Source organism: Falco punctatus (genome assembly GCF_963210335.1).
Source record: "Falco punctatus genome assembly, chromosome: 10".
Lineage (NCBI taxonomy): Eukaryota > Metazoa > Chordata > Aves > Falconiformes > Falconidae > Falco > Falco punctatus.
This window is the reverse complement of record NC_137590.1, coordinates 12079463-12097825: the sequence shown is the minus strand read 5'-3', so window position 1 is coordinate 12097825 and position 18363 is coordinate 12079463. Positions and strand designations below refer to the sequence as shown.

General features: G+C 43.6%; 1 protein-coding gene across 4 annotated transcripts; it reads right to left on the bottom strand.

The window, feature by feature from the left end:
• Positions 1 to 9756: 9756 nt before the first annotated feature.
• On the bottom strand, positions 9757 to 18356 carry FAM217B (family with sequence similarity 217 member B). 4 transcript variants are annotated; one of them, XM_080403949.1, is made up of 5 exons: positions 17379 to 18356; positions 16183 to 16388; positions 14897 to 15008; positions 14710 to 14795; positions 9757 to 14305 (listed from the first exon to the last, which is right to left on the bottom strand). In XM_080403949.1, the coding sequence occupies exons 2-5, from the start codon at positions 16275 to 16277 to the stop codon at positions 13114 to 13116; spliced, it is 1485 nt and encodes a 494-aa protein (XP_080260075.1). In that variant the 5' UTR covers positions 16278 to 16388; positions 17379 to 18356; the 3' UTR covers positions 9757 to 13113. The 4 variants fall into 4 exon arrangements, with proteins under 4 accessions (XP_080260075.1, XP_080260076.1, XP_080260077.1 ...); XM_080403950.1 differs by lacking the exon at positions 17379 to 18356 and having other exon boundaries at positions 14897 to 15002; positions 16183 to 17369; XM_080403951.1 differs by lacking the exon at positions 17379 to 18356 and having other exon boundaries at positions 16188 to 17369.
• Positions 18357 to 18363: the final 7 nt, after the last annotated feature.

Below are 18363 nucleotides of genomic sequence, written 5' to 3'. Positions count from 1 at the left end.
GGATCATCAAGTCAGATCCACATGGCACTGTACTAAAGTTAATTTTGCATTTAAAGAGACCATTTACCGGAGAAAGGACTGTATCACTGGCCTAGCTGGTGGTTGCCTTCTCTGTTCAAAACTGCCTTATTTTCATATGGAACTTCGACTGGAATTTCTAGCCCAGTCGATCTGTTTTTTTCCTTTGCATATTAAATTGAGGATCCTTAATATCAGGGGTTTTTTTGTGTAATTCTGCACAGAATATGCCAAAATCACTCCATCATCTCTGCAGGGTAGAGTGGACCTTCCAGGCACATCACATTCTTGGCTGCAGGCATGGAAACGGTGTAGGCAGCAAGAATAAAAGGGCAGGTACTCGTTGTGCAAACATACTGCAACACTTTCAAGTGCAGATGGTTCTTTTTTTCCACATTTGCCAGTGCTTCTGCCAGAAGCCTTTGCAACACCGTAAAGCAGTCACAGCCTTCTGAAATTAATTGCATGATGGAAATCACTTCTGACAGATTTCTTCCAGAGCAGAAAACTTTGCCCAGTGTGTTCAAAACCAAGGCCTCACTGCCAATGGAGACAGAGCAGGAACTATTTTGCTCTGGTTCTCCTTCCTCAGCCTATCTGCAAGGTTCATAGATGGTCCCACAATCTTCCAGTGTGTTTTGGTAATATAGTTTCTAAAGAAGGGAAGAAACAATGCAAGTCATCATGGAAGCTCCTACTGCCCTTTTGGAAATTAAAAGAATTCACGGTAGGCAAAGCAGGCAGGTAAGCCAGGAGGTTACAGTGAAAAGTATGACTCTCTCCGATAAGGAAAAGTTTTACTGAAGCTCTCAGCTGCATATGCACCAGAGCCTGAATGTCCCTCAGAATACAAATGAGGCAGAAAAGGACATTTGATCTGTCCTGGACCAGACAGCTATCCAGTAAACGGCATGGGGGCATGCAGTCTGGCCCAAGGAGGCATGCAGGACAGGCCTGTGAACATGCAGTGGCCAGACAGGACACAGCAAAAACTAGAATTTCCCTGACAGCACAGAAGTGAAAAAGCAGGCAACCAAACTTTAACCCTGCACAGCAACAGAAAGCATGTTAGCCCCAGTTCCCCATCCTGAAGAATTTGTTACAGGTGACAGGCCCCAGCCTTGCAATAACTGCTGGGTGACCAGCGAGAGGCAGAGAGAAGCCTCTCCTCTGAAGGAATTTTCAGCATGGAAGAGCCTTTAATGTTTTCCCATCAGATATATCCCTCACTTTCAATTGTAATGCTTTTTAGATGTGGGCTGACACAGTAGCTGAAACCCTAGCAGCTTTCCAGTTTTGCAAGCTCTTTTTCCTATTCTTACAAGCCAGCTTGACAAAGGAAGGATTCAACATTCATTTCTTACCTGGCCCAGTATTTTGTCCACTGCCCGTATGGTGCAATCGAGGTGTCAAACCTGGAAAAAAAAATGCATCAGTAGCATGCAGGCCATCCTGGAAGACAGACATAGTATCTCGTATTTGCACAGCATGAAGTCACCTACTAACATTTCTTTCAGACATAAATATATGCAATTATCTTTCTCTCTGTTACATCCACTTCTCTTGGGCTGTCTTCTCCAGTTACATCACAGCTTATTCTGTTCAGGGACTGTTTCTTGTTATGAGTATATAATCCATGTCTACGTAGAGTCACCAACTACAGGCATCCTTCATAATCTCCATTAATTAAATAAGTTTCACCCTCTAAATTTATTGGAATCCTTTTCATTAATGGCACCAAACATGACCTCAGAACTTTGTAATGTCTGCTCACACAGGTAATCCTAGCTCCTAACTAAGGTCTTAAGGATTGGGGAATTGGGTTCTCACATACATAAAAAGAATATTTTACATTTTCTTTGCCTGCTGTAAGACAGAAATTGTTCTTGGAGCCTCCTGGTGATCCCTGCGTACTTATGAACAGAACACATGGGCAGTCACCTACTGATGTAGACCAGAATTTCTTTCAGGCATTCTTTACAATAAAAACAGGCATCTGTTAGAGAATACAGTACAAAAATCCACAGAAAAAACTCAAAAGCCTTCAAACCCCCAGAAGTACATCCTATAGTCATAAAAATACTACTAAATCCTGTCCACACTTTTACAGTATGTTAAGTAGAAGCTGTTGACCAGCATGTTTTTGATAGGTATCTCAAGGATGATGGTTCCATTTCACTTATGCCAAGAACTGAATAAAATCTTGTGCATGTTAATTCAGGTACTGTAATAAGAATTTTGGAAGAAGTTACACTTCCCAATATTTAGAACAATGACCAACGAAAAAAAGGCTAGTCTCAGACTGAAAGTTGTTAGAACAAAATAAGTTGTCAACAGTATTTTAAATCCCAGTGGAATCTCCAAGTGACACTTATTTTCTATTTGAACTATATTGCATCATTCTTCCCACTATTACTAATATCAAACCTCATTCTTGGGATTACCAATTTCTGTGGTATAAAAAAGGGCATTTACATAAGGAAAGAGGCAGTTACCTCAGCAATCACTTCTTTTCCAGCCTCCATAGACAGAGGTGGCAGACAGAGGTGATCTGTCATATCCAGCTCAGCCTCCATACAGGGAGAGGGGTGGCATTAATAAGAATCTGAACCAGGCTGTGAAGATTCACACTTCTGCAGATAATCCCCTTTTCCACTTTCATTTACTTCCCTCTTGAAGACCCTTGTATGCGCAGTGTGACAAGAGATGATGTGCCTCCTCATCTGCTGGATTCATCAGTAGGATGAGGCACCTGGGAAGGTCCTGCTGATACTGAAAAACAGTAGGAGTGACAACAGTCTGTCACCAGAGTAGCATTATCCAGGCCATGCAGAACACCACTCCCCAGATATGTTTAGTGGCAAAAAAGCACTTTATTTTGTGCAATACCAAAACCAGAGGAAACATAGACTAGTACCAGATTCAGCCACACAACACTCATGGTGTAAACGTGAGTATATGCTTTTGCACTTATTTGAAATAAAGACATCCTGCTCTCTTCATTATAGCTGATAAAAGTCTCTTCACCTTCTTGAGGCAGAACAATGGCTTTCCTTTGAAATCCTGGCACATAAAACTGGCAAAGTAGAGTACTGGAAACTGTTGAAAGAAGAAAGGGAATGGTGAGATGGGCATTGTAAATAAATAGATCTGTGTGGTTCAACACAGTGGGTTGATGGGGTACCCAGCCTGGTTCCAAATGAGCGAATTCAGAAACCTTCGCTGCAGTTCTCTCTTACTGTAATGCTGTATTCCTCCTTGGGAAACTCTAGTGCATTGCCATGAATATCTTTAAAATTTTTCTTGCAAAATAAAGAGCGATCCAACAGTTCACAGTTGGTCTGTGTACAGTATGGAAATGTACCTAAATGAGTAGCAACACAGGTATCAGAGTGGAATGAATACTATCATTTAGATATCAGAATGGAACAAAAAAAAATCCTATTTTGGAGCTGCTTCAGTCATATTTGGCTAGCATTTGGCTTCAAGTTGCATCACTAAGTCATTATTTCACCTTTCAAAAGTAGTAGATTCATAATAGTCAACCTGTGCATTAAACAATACTTTTAAACAAAATCATCACCTGGAGCTAGAGTTGGGTTATTTGAAATGACTACCTAATATAAAACACACAAATATCCTTGGGGTCAGACAAAAGCATGCTTTCACAGGTGCTTCCCAATTCTGAAGTATTTATACATTCAGTTTTCTCTAGCTGCATTTCTATGATGTTTGTCCTCCATATCCATGAATGTGCAGGAGATTCAATTCTGAATACTGAATTCTCCTTTGTTACATTTATTTCTACCAAGCCCAGAGCATCTGCCCTGGAACAGCCATGTGTCTAGTGAGGGGGAACAGAAAGCTCTCCAAAATTTATCTTTTCATTATGGAAGGCAAGACCTTGCACAGAAAGCCACATTGAACAGTAACTATCAATTTGATACAGTTAGTCCACAGAGACACAAATAGAAATCATCACAGAATAAACATAAGGAGACCACAACTGAATATTTTTTGCAAGAGGAAAACAAACCCACACTCACATATTTCATTCATACACTTGTTATCACATTTCTTTCATTATGCTTACTGCTTATGCACACTTTTCTGCTTTTTAAGGAGAAGCATATGCTTACTCTTACGTAAAGTTACAGGAATACAGCTCTGCAGCTCATCCAGTATTATCTCTTTTTTTGTAATGCATAACTATTTGCTTCCATTCTCTTAATTAGGAGTTTATGTGTTTACAACTCAGTGTTCTGGCAACTATAGCTGTAATATACTTGGATTTCAGGACAACCTTTTCATTTTTTAAATTATCGTCAAAGGTCATACCAAAAAGAAGATAGAAAAGAAGTGTACAGATATTTGTAGAAGTCTAAACATGCCACAAAGATTTACAATCAATAGAGATGTGGAAGTTACTTATTGGTCTCTGCTGAGACAATCATCTTAGCATTTATTTAGAGGTTTGAAATAAGAAAAGGAGGTCATAAAAATACATACTTAAAATTTTTATAGGTTTGTCTCATTCTTGTGAAGCATTTAGCGATGAGAAAGCAATTCATATTTGCCAACAGTTGTAAGTATTTTTTAAAGTGTGTTACCTGATAAGTTGGGGTCTTTGTCAATGGTATGATGTACAATACACGGCCATTTGCATCATCTTCTATAGGAAACAATCCAGTCTCTGGAGATTCATCTACCCTGGGTCCATTGATATACTAAATGATCTGTTATGGAACAGCTTTTGAAAAGAGAAGTAGCAAAAGAGTAGGGAAGACAGAACAGAAATGTAAAGACTACAGACCAATTCTCTTCATGCCTTCTCTTTGCAGATGGGGCCTTTCTTGGCTTGGTCTCAGCCAACTTAACAGCTGTCTTGGCTGCAGTATTGCTTCTCTTTGCACCATGGGCAGGTGCACAGCCCTGTGCAATGACTTTCTTACTCTCCCACTCTATAGTCTTTCCCCCGAGTGTGCCTGCAGTTCCTGTAGGAAGGAGCAGCATACCCCCACACCGCACAATTCCACCCAACTCTGTGTAAATAAGACAACTTTGAACAAATAAGTGTTGTGCTTTTTCACAAGTTGCTGTTTGATGCACAATTCTTGCCCTCTCCTGCCTTTGGCATTTTATTGTACAATCTGCGGTGATAGATACCTTACTGAGGTTCAAGAAGAAATGTTACTAAAAGGTTGTACCTGTCCAGCATGTTTTGGGAATGGTCCTTTGTCCTCCTCTTGAACATCAGTGGTGCTGATAATCCAGGTCATTTTGTATGCTGTATGTGGACTGCCTAACTGATAAGAATCTACCCAGTATTGGCTGCAGTGAATTTAGTGTCATAGTTTACATTTAACAGTTGTGTATCTGTTATTATAGAATATTGACTACAAACCTGAATAGTCTTCTTTTGGATGGCTTGTCTTAAGTTGAGATTTTCAATTTCATGAGAAAAATTGTTGGCAGCAGTAAACTTGTGGGGGGAAAAAAGGTGATTGTGAGAAGTGTGGTTAAGTAGAAAAGTTTGAAATACCATCTAGGAGGAATTCGGCTTCACAGAATCATATCAATCCAGTTTTGACAGCTTTGTATTAAATTGTATCTAACCCTGGAAACTCTGCAGGGTTTCATTCCAATCTCATTGCAATTTCATTCCAATCTCATCTCATTCCAAATGAACTGGCGTGAGAGCACAGGTACTAATTTCTCTGGTCAGGTGATGCCAGCCCCAGAAACACGCAAACACTGCATCTAACAGTCTGTGGTATTATCTCTATGGCTTTTCTCAAACCAAGTACCGCCAGCTTTTACAGTATTCACCTCTGTCTCTCTGTGTCTAGTGTTCCTGCAGTTGTCTGGTATTGACAGGACATAGACCTACTACTGGAAAAAAGTTATCGGGGGAGTATTTCAGGCTCTCAGAGACCCTGTCATGTGACCCTGAGTGTTCCAAACATAGCTGATTCACCAGATTGAACACTGGACCAAAGCCTCTAATCCAGATGAGTAAAATAAACTGTTGAGAATGGTGACTGCATCCTAATTAGCAGGATTTGACCTTTTATAAGCACAAGCTTCCTGCACCAGCTTCAAACACTGCTTTATACTTGAAATCTTTCACTGTGAAGGGGTGTGACCACTCAAACTGCTGTTAACTCACAGGTAGCTTGCACACATCCACCCAGTTCTCACTGCTTCCATGGGGAAGCTCGTGCTTGCATGGCTCGTGCCACCAAACGCTTCCAGCGGCAATTCACAGATGAGACAGAGCTCTGCCTGCACAGACCTGGGTGAAGGTCGGGCCTTTACTCCATGACCTTTTCCTATAGAAACAAAATACTTACCGATGTGCCGTGGTTATAAACCTGCCGGGCAATGGGGGTTCACCAGTAATGCCTTAGAGCTACTCTGTAAAGCTGTAAATCACACAGGGAAAACCTCTGTCACATAACAACAGTAAGCAAGGCTGTAACTCAGCACTTGCACATAGTATTTATTGGTTTTGTTCCAGGTTCAGCTCTGCTGGACCCCCTGAACGAGCTGCTTTGCCCTCCATGTAGGTGTAGCCACTTTTAATTGTATTGGAAGCTTTAACTGTGCACCCACACTGCTCCTGCACAGCGATGGCTCAGACCATATCCCTTCCAGCCCCGCCATGAACCCCACAGAAACACTCGTGGAAACACCACCTTGTTACCGGGGGGGTGTCAGCAACCCAGCCAGGCCAACACTGGGCAGGGGTCACCACCCTGCTGTCCCTAGCTGGGGTAGCGGCAGGCTGGCTCCTGGCAGCCCCCTGTGAGACCCCTATGCTAGGACAGTGGAGGTGGCAGTGGGGACAGGCTGGGCCGTGTGTGCACTGGAAGCGGTGGCACCCCAGCTGGTACCCCCTCCAGCTGGTACCCCCCACCCGCCCCCGCAGCTGCTGCCTCTCGTCAGACTGAATTAAAAAAATAGTAGTGGAGTGTTGTTTCTTGAAAACTGCAGTGACTGAAGGCCAAGCTCCATCCCTCCTGCGGTGGCTTTTTCAATCCATCTGCACCTGCCACTTCCAGCATTGCACAAACCAAACGTGCCACTCCTGCAGTTTTATGACCCTTCCACAGCTAGAAGAAAACATGCAGCTTTCCTTAACGGTTACTTGGAAATGCCATTTCTTAGTAACTTCACGGTTGTTTGGAAAAAATGCAAACATGCAACTTTTTACTTAATGGGAGCTATTTTTATCTGCCACACCCAGCAGCACTACTTTTATATCGTTTTGAACCAAGAACAAGTTTTGTAAAAGCTAACTTGACAAGGGGTATAAACACCAGACTGCCCTGTTCAACCCCAAAACCACCAGGCAAGCATGAACTTACATACCCGCAGCTGAACTTCCCACCCAGAGCTTGTGAAAAATACATTTTAAATAAAGCTGCATAAAGAAGCAGGTAATGAAAAATTAAGACTTGTAAAAACCACGTAAAAAGAAGACTGAGTGACAGAGAGTGGGGAAAAGTCCTGGCTTCTGTGAAAACTATTTTTACAGCATTTTCCATTCTCCTGTATTGCTTTTATGGACACAAGGAGGTTTATTCCTGTTTAGAACTGGAAAGTAATTAGTTTAGTGTTCTGGAAATTGTGAAAGGAAGACTTAGGGAGGAACTGTTCTTCTGTTCAGGGAAGAAGAAAAGCAATAGATCACAGAATCATCATGTCAAAAAAGCCTCAGTTTCATTTAAGTAACAGTGAGTGTGTGGAGAAAGGCAAGCAGATGACCTTCCAAGATTCCATCTTTAACAGGACAAAATAACAGTAACAGGCTTAAACAGCAGCAAAGGATGCTATGGTTTAGACATCAGGAAAACCTCAAATAGCAGGAATGTTCTGATTGTAAAATTCTCTGTGAGATATCACATACAATTTTCCAATGCTTCATATAAAATTACAAAAATGGCAAAGCAAAGGTATTTTCAGCAATGAGAAATATAATTTTCTTCCCTCTGAATCTCTCTCCCTTCATTTTCATCTTGATTAGTCTCAGCTGAACATATGAACACCCCGTGTGTGAAATGAAGTTAAACATACTTTATCCACCTATACTAGCAATGTGAGAATGGGGTTCTCTGCAAGCATCTACCCATACATCTCTGCTGTTCTTTGGATCCTATTCTTAGTGTCCATTCTGTGTTCCAACTCTCATTCTGTGACCATTCGGTGTCCTAGGGATTGTAACAGAGGATGTGAAATTCACTGATTATTGCCTTTAAACAGAAAGGTACGAATATGATGAAGTAAGTTTTTCCTGATGATTTCATATATATATGATTATATTCGTGTATTATATTTCATATATTAACACAGCCATTACAGAAGCGATTGCTGCGTGGCATAGAAATAATCATACAGCTTTAACTACCTAACGTGGCCGTTAGCAGCAATACAGCTGAGATACGCTGAGCTACAAGCTCTATCCTACACTGCAGTAAAGAAATTTTCTACAAGAAAAATTCAGAGCTGCTGCCTTGTAGATAATGACAAAAAATACAACTGAGTAAGAAATAGGTAGTATCTCACTTTTAATGTAGTAAATATACAGTAACTTTGAATTACAAGATCACTTTCCAATTAAATTACTAGCAAAAATATCCACAAAAAGTTCAAGTAAATAAGAATACATGATTACCAACATCAAAAGCTGGCTGCAAATTCTCAGTCGAGTTCCAGCCTTCCCAGACAGAGTGGTCTGTTTAATAATTTTTCAGAAGAAAACCCACTAATGCCAATGGGAGCAACAAAGGCTCAATACCTTTAAAATAAGGCAAAAAATAGTACAATGTAAGCAATTTCATACTGCGGAAATTCCAACTGTATCAGCTCAAAAAAAAGGTATTGCATACTGACTAAAAAAAAGGTCTGTCAAAATACTCTCAAAACTTCTAACAAGATCCTTTAAATAGCAAATACAAGATAAAGTTACCTCGAACAACCGTAAATGAAACCCAGCAAGGCCAAAGCAATAATGGGATTATGGTGTAATTAAGCACTCTGGAGTCAAAGACAACAGTTTAGTCCCATGAAATGAAGAAGCGTCACCACCCTGTGCGCGTTACAGCCCTGCTCCATCCCGCTGGGCACGGGCAGCAGCAGGCACGGAGGGGCACTGGCACTGGCAGCACGAGGCTGCAGGGGGGCAGCTGTGGCCCCAGCCCCCTGGGAGAGGGGCTGCAGTGGGAGGTGACAGCTCCCTGCTTCTGGCAACCCACCTGCTCTAAACTCAGCTCTCAGAACCAATACCGCTGAGCCTTTTTGCCTCCGTGAGAAGCACTGTCACTCCAGGACCACAAATTTGTACCAGCAAACGTAATCTCTCATTTGGAAAGAAAAACAGGGTCTATGTCATCAGCCTTAACAAGCGGCCACCCCAGGACTGAGGGTACTGAACCAGCAGTATGGATTGATTTGAGTCTTCCTCGAGGAAGATGTGAAGCCCCTCTTCCCAGAACAGCATGCATTGCTCATGCAATGATAACCCCTCTATGGAGCACAAACTCGGAGTAATGGCAGCAGCTCGATACCTGTACTGCGAACAGAATGGGGAGCTGAAGGCATGGTGAGGAAACTTCACACCTGCTGTACGTAACTGAAAGCTACCACAGGGTGCAAGGAGGTGCAGGGAAGGTAAAACTCTAACTGACCACAACATTTCACTGCAGAGATGCAAGTAATGGAGAAAAAGTAAGTATGTCAAGAGAAAACAAATATTGTTTAAAATTCTTTGTGGTATGCATTTAAAATGCAGTTTAGCATTACTATGGAAAACAGTTTATACATATGGGAGTAAACCTGTTTCTTCACATCTTTGTACAGGGTAATTTCACTGAAAACAACAGTTATTCAAAGTTTATACTAGTATAACCGAAGTAGAATCTGACTATTTATTTAAAATGCAACCTGAGCATATTTGTTCTGTAGGTAGTACTGCAGAACATTAAACCTTTAAATTATCTAGACAAAAAATGTATCACTCTATTTAAGTATGTCACATTACGGTAAACTTCAAGAAGCATCGCCAATGCTAGGCTTACACACACGTACGATCATTCTGCCAAACACAGGGGAAAATATAAATAGCCACACACAACACTGCTGGGGAAGTATTTTAATTCCAAACTGAATGTATTTCATGGAATAAACTTTTCTGCTATATTCAGAAGTGCTTCAGAAGACAATATCCATCAATACAAAATGAGGGAAACATAAACCATAGTCCTCTTTGTAAAAGGAGCTCTTTTTATCTATAGGCCCAGAACATTGTCAATTTGAACTGGAAGCAAAAGTGCTGCAGGAATAAGATCCAACCCTTACAAGTCTGCTGATGCCAAGGGCTGTTTGATGAGGTATACACAGAAACTCTATTTCTGTACGTGAACAAAGACAAGTAATAAGTACCAACTGAATGAGCGAAAATTACTTGTGCAATTATCATACAAAACAAACTTATCAGTCAGATCACAGCCAAAGCTTAATGATGAACAAGTACTCAGACTTAATTTAAGTGGCACCACCATCTCCACCTGTTTAACTTTTGAGTCTCCAACAACAGATCGATGTCCACCAGATCACAGGCACTACATTAAACCAAAACTTTCCTCTATCTTTTGTGAAAAAAACTTTGCTCAGTGCCAATCACCTTTGCTCTTTTCAAAGCTGACTGAAACACTGTTTACTCTTTAAGAAGTGATCATGCAAAATGGGCCTATATCTACCTTCCTTATAACCCTAGGAAAGCGTCAGTATAGAGTAACATCTCAGAGGAAAATTTAGCATACACTAATATTCAGTGCTGTAATAACATGCTGAACTAATTACTGCATCTAACATAATTTGTTTCAAAAACCTGTTGTTCAATTGATCATTGGCTTGGTCCTGCTCACCTTGCTTTTCGTGCTTGTAATAGCGCACTGAAGTAGTGTACCAAAATTGTGCGCTAAAGTAGTGCTTATTGGCAAAAGCAGTCCTACTAACCTTCACTACTATTAACGTGAATCAGGCAAACTTGACTAATAAAGGTTTGTAGAATTTGGCCAGAGCCTGAAATTCTAGCACTGGATGTAAGAACCTTTCATCTAAAAAAAGCTGAAATACACATTGAGTCCAGAACAAAACAGAAGGATGAAATGGCAACAATAGAATGTGCTGGTCTTCTGCAGCTGCTGGTGTTGAATGCCATTGCCTACCTTTCACCACATCTCTGACACAGGCAATTTATTCGATCTTCGAGCATGTCTGATTAAGTTTCACTTTAATTGCATAGAGCTGAATGTACATGCAACTACAATTCATTTTAACTGTAACTTCACAAATACTGAATATGGAACTATAATACCGTATATTATATGTTTCCTTTATCAATTTAAAATTTCACATTTGGTCTCCAGTAGACTAGGAAAAAAACCACTAAAAATATTTCTTAAACTATTCCTGAGCAATGTTTGTATGTACTGTAAAATACACCAGTTTATTACTACATTTATTAATCTTCTCACATTTTAAACTACATAAAAATCCATGCTTTGAAATTTTACAAAGCTGAAGATCCAGTAGGCACAATGAAAGAATAGAAACAGCTAAGCATCTTTAAAACTAAGATGAGATCAACAAGAGAAGTGCAATTTAACTATATACATAATGTACTCTTTAGTATTTGCTACTTTTTCATTTTCTATCACAATGTGAAGAATCCACCTGTAAAATCTGGTCCACCAGACCTCAGCTCACTTCTCACGAACAGTTCACTGTGATGATGGCTGAGGAGGAAGTTAGTGCTGCTCAGTATTTCACTTTAAAGTACAAAACATCCTCTAGATTTTTATCTTTAACAAGATCACGTCCCCAGCTGCTGTGATTGATGATGAACCCACACCTGAACACTCACTGACCTATCCTTCACATTCTCTTGTATCTCACAGACACAAGAGAAAACAGAGGGTCCCAGGACAGGACCCAGTCCTGGCTGCACAGTTTCTTTCTGCAGGGTATTTCCCCGCATCGCTTCACTAAACCTTGAAACAATTGCAAGCTAACTGAAGTAGACTGGACCATGGAATAAGTAATAGTCATCTTGGGTGACTGAAAATAGGTATCTTTCGTATCAAAATATATCTTTACTTGAACTTACAGTAATTGCCTTTAAATCCATCCTCTAAAAGTCTATTTTTTATGTTTTGAGAAGCTACAACTTCTGTAAATTAGGCCTCGGAGTCTCTAGTAATACCCTCATTTTGCGTTAGTCATATATATCCGTGTGCAATTTGAAATCTGGTCATTTCCTCTAAACAACAAAAAGCATCGAGGCTTACTGAACTTCAAGAAAAAGCTGTCTGTAAACACAGTGAAGGTTTCTGGGTATAAAAATATGCATTCCATTTTCTTAGTCTGTCACTATTGAAGCTGTGTGCTCCCTAATAATTGTCTTAAAAAGAATCCTTTCTGCATTAAAATATTTCATAGCATTATCTCCATTCTTCTTATTATCAAAAAATAGTATCTAATTCATCAAAAAAATTCCAATTAATCATCTTCTGTGAAGAATCAGATTGCCTTTGCATAGATAAGCACGCGCCATTATTTTATAAAAACAGTTGAGGCCTTTTCCATCAGAAAACACCACCATCACACCTGTCTCGCAAAATAGCACATCTGTTCAAGAAAAAGAGCATGGATTCTATTCACTCAACCACACCAAGGTAACCATAAGAAACACCACAGACTTCAAGGGACTTCAACTGGTACAAACAGGAGGACATATTATAATTATGTATTTCTCTGAACTTTCATACTCTGCTGTCCTTATCTTCATTAAGCATTGTAAATGTTTTTGAGGAAAGACCAATGGAAGACACTTGCCTTCAGGTAAAAGATTTCCTGCTGGCCTTGCTGGCTTAAGATCAAATATATCGAGATGAACAGTGCTGACTTAGAACCATGCATCAAGAACATATTTTCCTAGGATCTTCCTATGAAGAAAACATGACCCTTCTGCATTGGCCAGATGCTTTCTAGAGGTCAAGAAGCATCAATATTTACTAATTTATTTTTTCTTCACTTGAATTTGTGTGACATTTGCTTTATGCCATTTGTTTTTATTTTCCTGTCCCCTGTTGGTTTTTTAGAAGGAACGTAATTGTTGGCATTGCCATTTTTCTTTGGATTTGTACATGTGTATGTTTTTAAGCCTTTGATGGGAGCAGCTGAACCATGAAATACTGGGGTTTGCTTAGGGGGTCTGATATTACCCATGCTTTGAATTTTAGAATTGTTCTCAGCAGGCTGCATGTTGAAAAGCTGTTGCTTTGCAGTTGGGGTTTTTTTCAGTTCACTCCTTACTTCACCAGATGGCCTCTGAGAAGACACTGCACATCCCATTCTCTCAGAAAGTTTCAAGGGACCTGGATGAGAATACAACTGGTGACTTTCTTCACAGAGTGAACTTCCCTTGTGACCCAAATAGCTTCTGGGCAGCTTTGTAACACTTTCTTGGGGAACCACTTGCTTGCTAGGCAAAGGACTGAGTAATGGTTTGCTTTTGCCAGGGCTTTTTAGGGTACGGATGGAGCCAGGAGCAGTCTGTGGCCTGGCTTTGGCTGCCTTTCCTTTCTCGTTCTGCACAGTCTGCATTTGCAGCCATTCCAGCTGCAAAAGGCGATCAATGTATTTCTCAAGGAATCCTGTTGGCTTTGGTCGAAATTCGGTTTTACCCTCTACATTAACAAAGATGGCCAGTTGCTTCAAGTCCCATGAGTTGAAAGGGGGTGGGAGGAAGTCCGGGTAGTAATATTCTGATTCTTTAAAACCCATATCAGGGACACGTTCCAAACAAACTGGATCAATTTCTTCAGCTCTGAGAATGAGTTCTGGCGGTGTGCAGGGAGATGGGAGAATGGGAATCCTTTCTGAATCAGAAAGGTCACTGGCACTATCATCTTCAGCATCTTCTTTAATAATTTGTACCGACTCAAAATCCAGAAACATTTCATCTACAGATGCTTCTTGCCATTTAGAAGTGCATGGACCACCCTCAGCAATGTGATCTTCATGATTCTTTTCCAACTGTTCTTTTTTACTGCAATAAAAATGATGCATTGGGACATCTTTAACCCTACAGAAGCTACCTTGTGTGCTGCCCTTTACGCTAGGAGGGATCCTGTGCAGAAGAGGTTCATTTTGCCTTCTTTCTGGGAGACTCCTCTTTGGTTCTTGTACTCTGTGCAGTGATGTGCAAATACCTGTGATCCTAAATAAAAAAAAAGATTGTACCCTATTAGAATGATTAATGTCTTTGGAACATCAGTCTACAAAGGTCTTGCTACCCCCTTCAAGGACAGGGATCTACATGAATGAAGTTAAAATTGGCATGGAAACTTGGTAATGAGGTAAAAATTATTATTTGCTGGCAGAGGTAACACTGCCTACTACTGAGTTTTTGATTTATTTTATTCTGATTTTGCCTGAGAACTCACTAAGGCAGGATAGTGAGTTTTCATATTGATAACTTAAATTTGTTGTCCTCATAAATGCTGAATCCTGGGGCCAGTGAAGTCAAAGGCAAAACACAGAAGCCATGATTTCATCACAAGCATTTTACATACCAGTTTGAAATGACCACAAATTAAACAAATAATCTTAACATAAAACTACCTTTTTGACTGAGTATTGTCATCTAGCTGGTTTTTTCCCTTCTTAAAAATACTTGGTTGGTTACCATCTTGAGTGTTACAGGAAACCTGAAAAGATGTGGAAAAGTATGTGACATTATTAAGAAGCTGACATAAAGTAAGTGCCCTTTTTCTGTAAACAAAATAAACAAAAAAACACAATTATTTACCTTTTCAATGGCACTTGATACATTTTTGCCTAATCTTCCAGAAGAAGGCTTCACATGAGAAATTGGTTTATTTAGTCCTTTGGTGCTTGGATGGCTTTTTCCATTACTGTAACTAGCAAGAATTAAACAGAGTATCACATATAAATAGCAACATATGTGGTCGTCAGAATAGAAATACAATCAAAGTTTAGAGTGCAATTCAGTTTAAGAAAGAGCAAGAGTTGACTGCAAATCTTCTTAAGACTTGAAGTTCATCAGAACTATGCCATGGTCACTTTCTATTTATTATACTAATAACGCACTACTGTATTTTTAATACTACTAATGCAAAAGTGAGTAATTCAACCAGATGATATAATAATATAACTTAGCCCTTTTATAGAAGATCCTCTATCAGAGGATCTCAAAGTTACTTTGGGGATAATAAATAGTTAATATTACAGACTACTTATTTAACTACTAATTTCTGTAATACCTGGCACACGGTCCTACAGCAATTTAACAAAACTAATTATAAAGTACAATACAAAGGCCACTGCAAGCCAAATCTTGCTTGCCTTTCTCATCTGCATAGTCTCAACAACAAGTAAAGGATTATTCCTATGATGCTAAGGAGCGGAAGTGAGCAGGATGCATACAGTCTATTCTCGGGTGTTAATACAAACTGTTTCACAACAAAGGCACAAACAAAATTCACCATTTCACGTTGTAATGGGGTTGTGGAAAAATCAGAAGAAAAACTCACATGCAGCAAAAGTAATGGCATTACTGATTTGGACAGCTTGAAGATTTCTTCAATTAAATCATACATTCCTGTGTAAGCACACAGGACCACTACATCAGTGTATTCTGTACGAATTAGGAAACAGTGTTCGTTTTACAAACAAGAAATTTTACTGATTTTAAAAAGGAAAGCTTGAAAATTCATTTTAGAACAGAAATAAGCAAACCATGTCCTCCTAGTTTAAACTGGTTTGATTGCAGTGTGTTTAATTTGTCAGACCGTACATCTTGTTCACAGTTTTTATGTCAGTATAGTCAGATTTTCTTTTAAAAAACATGATTATGTTTTCATGCTTATGAAACAATGTAAATAAGTCTTGTGCCTCCAGCACCGATGCAGTCATGTCTCTCGCTGTGACCTGCATGATCATACTGCACCATCACTTCTGTTGCTGCAGCTCGGGAAAGGGTGACAATCTGAACAGGACAGTCATGCTCTTACTGACTAATCTGCAGTATCTACAGATTTATGTAACTAGAAAGAGAGAAGATAATTTCCTTACTTTACCATTCCTTTGTGGTTTTCATTGGTTTGGCTTTCCTTTTTCCGTGTCTCTCTGTGCAGCAGTAAAGGATATTCCTGAATGCCCGGTCCCATTACTACCCTTTTTAGACAGTATCCGCAGCTTGACTTTTACATGGTCTTCAAACGACTCCAGTCTTTCAGGTTCGCCCGACAGAGAGCATCAAACACGGGCATCGCCTCGGCCTAGGGATGCAGTGAACAAACACCGTGTGACCCCTCCCCACAGAACCGGGTTGTAAAGCAGCAAGATACCCATCACAGGCCGCTGACGCGCCCCGGACAGCACTGCCCCCGCCCAGCACCCGCGCCGTGGGAGCCAGCACCCCCCGCCCTGCCGGTGCCGGGGGGAGCCGCGGCCCCGTCCCGGGACTGGTCCCGGCGCGGCACGGTGGCCCCGGCAGCCCACGGGCGCCGCAAGCCACCGAGCTCCGGCCGTGAGGTTTGGGAAAAAAAGACAGCGGTGGGAACGTACAGGGAAACCCGAAAGGCAGCAGCTGGCAGCGCCGCGTTTCCGTGGGATGTGCCCTCAGCAGTTCGCTCCCCCTGTGCAGCACCACGCGCGCTGGCCGGAGCCGAGCATCACCCACGGGCGGCGGGTGCCCCGCTCCCCCCTCCCCCGGCCGGGTGCGGAGCCGCCGCCTCCGGGCCGCTGCCAGTGCCTGCCGGAAAACGCGCGCTTCCCACGTTCGCGCTGATTTTGTACCAAACACTCCCGATTTTTTTCTTTTTCCAAAGCAGACCTCTCGGTACTCGTGCATTCCTACTAAAAATGCCCAGAGCTGAATTCGTAGCATTCTTCCAGAAACTGCGCTCCCGCGGCGCGCCGCGTCCCCGCCGCTGCGCGCCCCCGCCCCCGCCCGTCCGCCGCTGCGCGCCGAAACCCAGCCCGCCCCGCTCCGCATCCCGGGTCGAGGGGGCGCCCGCTCCGGCGGGGTCCGGGGCCGGCACAACGGCCCCTCACGCTGCGCTCCGGGCCCCGGCCGGCGGCGGCTCTGCCCGGGCCGGGCCCCGCTCCGCTCCCTCCCGGGATGCGCCAGCAGTTCCTGCCGCTGGCCGGCGCCGCGCTCCGCACGGACAGCGAGCGGAAGGCAGCGCGGTATGTAACGCACCGCCCCCGCGCACCTGCTGCCTCGCCTCGCCTTCCCCCCGCCGCCCCCGGCCCCTGCCCCGTACCTGCCGGGCGCCTCCGGGCAGGCGGAGGGCAGCGGCGCCAGGCGGGAGCGCGCAGGCGGCGCGCACAGGCCGCGCGGCTCGCTGGGCGCGGGGTAGGGGCGGGCGGAGGCGGCCCCGCGCATGCGCCGCGGTGGGGGCAGGGGGCGGCGGCCGCCGCCGCGGGGCTGGGGCGGGCAGGGACGGCGCCGTCGCCGGTCCCGCCGTGCCTGCGGCCAGCGCTGGGCCGGGCCGGGCCTCGCCGCGGGGCGGAGGGGCGCTGCCCGGGGGATGTGGCCGGTAGAGGCCCCGGCCGCCGAGCCCTCCGTCCCCGGCCACAGTCCCGAGCCCGCCCCCGCGGACCCGCCCGAGAGCCCCCGCGCCCCGGCCAGCCCCTGCAGCAGCCCCGGGCTGGGCTCCGGCTCGCTGCCGCCCGACAGCCTGCAAGCGCTCCCCAGCAGCGGCAGCCCCCGCGAGTCGCCCAGCATCCAGTGTGACAGCCTGGAGTGCCCCTGCTGCGGCAGCGGCTCGGCGTCGCTCGGCGCCGGCGAGGACAGCCTGCAGGGCCCGCTCGCCGCCTGCCCGGGCCGAGGGTGCTCCGGGACGTGCCACAGCAACCCCGCGGCGTCGAGCCGCCTCTCCGACAGCCTCGAGTCCTCCCTGGCCCAGCACGACAGCCTCCAGTCGGTCTGCAGCCTGTGCGAGAGCTTCAGGTCCTCCAGCATCAACGGTGACAGTCTTGAATCCCTTTCCAGCCTGAGCAGTGGGTCCGCCAGCCAGTGAGCCCGCCTTCATCCCCCACACAGTGCGCTGGCCGCTGGGTCACTTCCACCTACGGTGAGAGCTTCCTGGTTTCTGCCCTTCCTCCGGACGGCTGCGTTGATTCTGGCTGCATCCAGTGCCGTAACCTCCAATACTTACTGGCGGTAGCCGCCATTCCCAAGTTACACGCTTCAGAGAGGCAGTGCTCACTGTTACCTGCAGTGTTAACGCTGGTTTTTTTGTCATC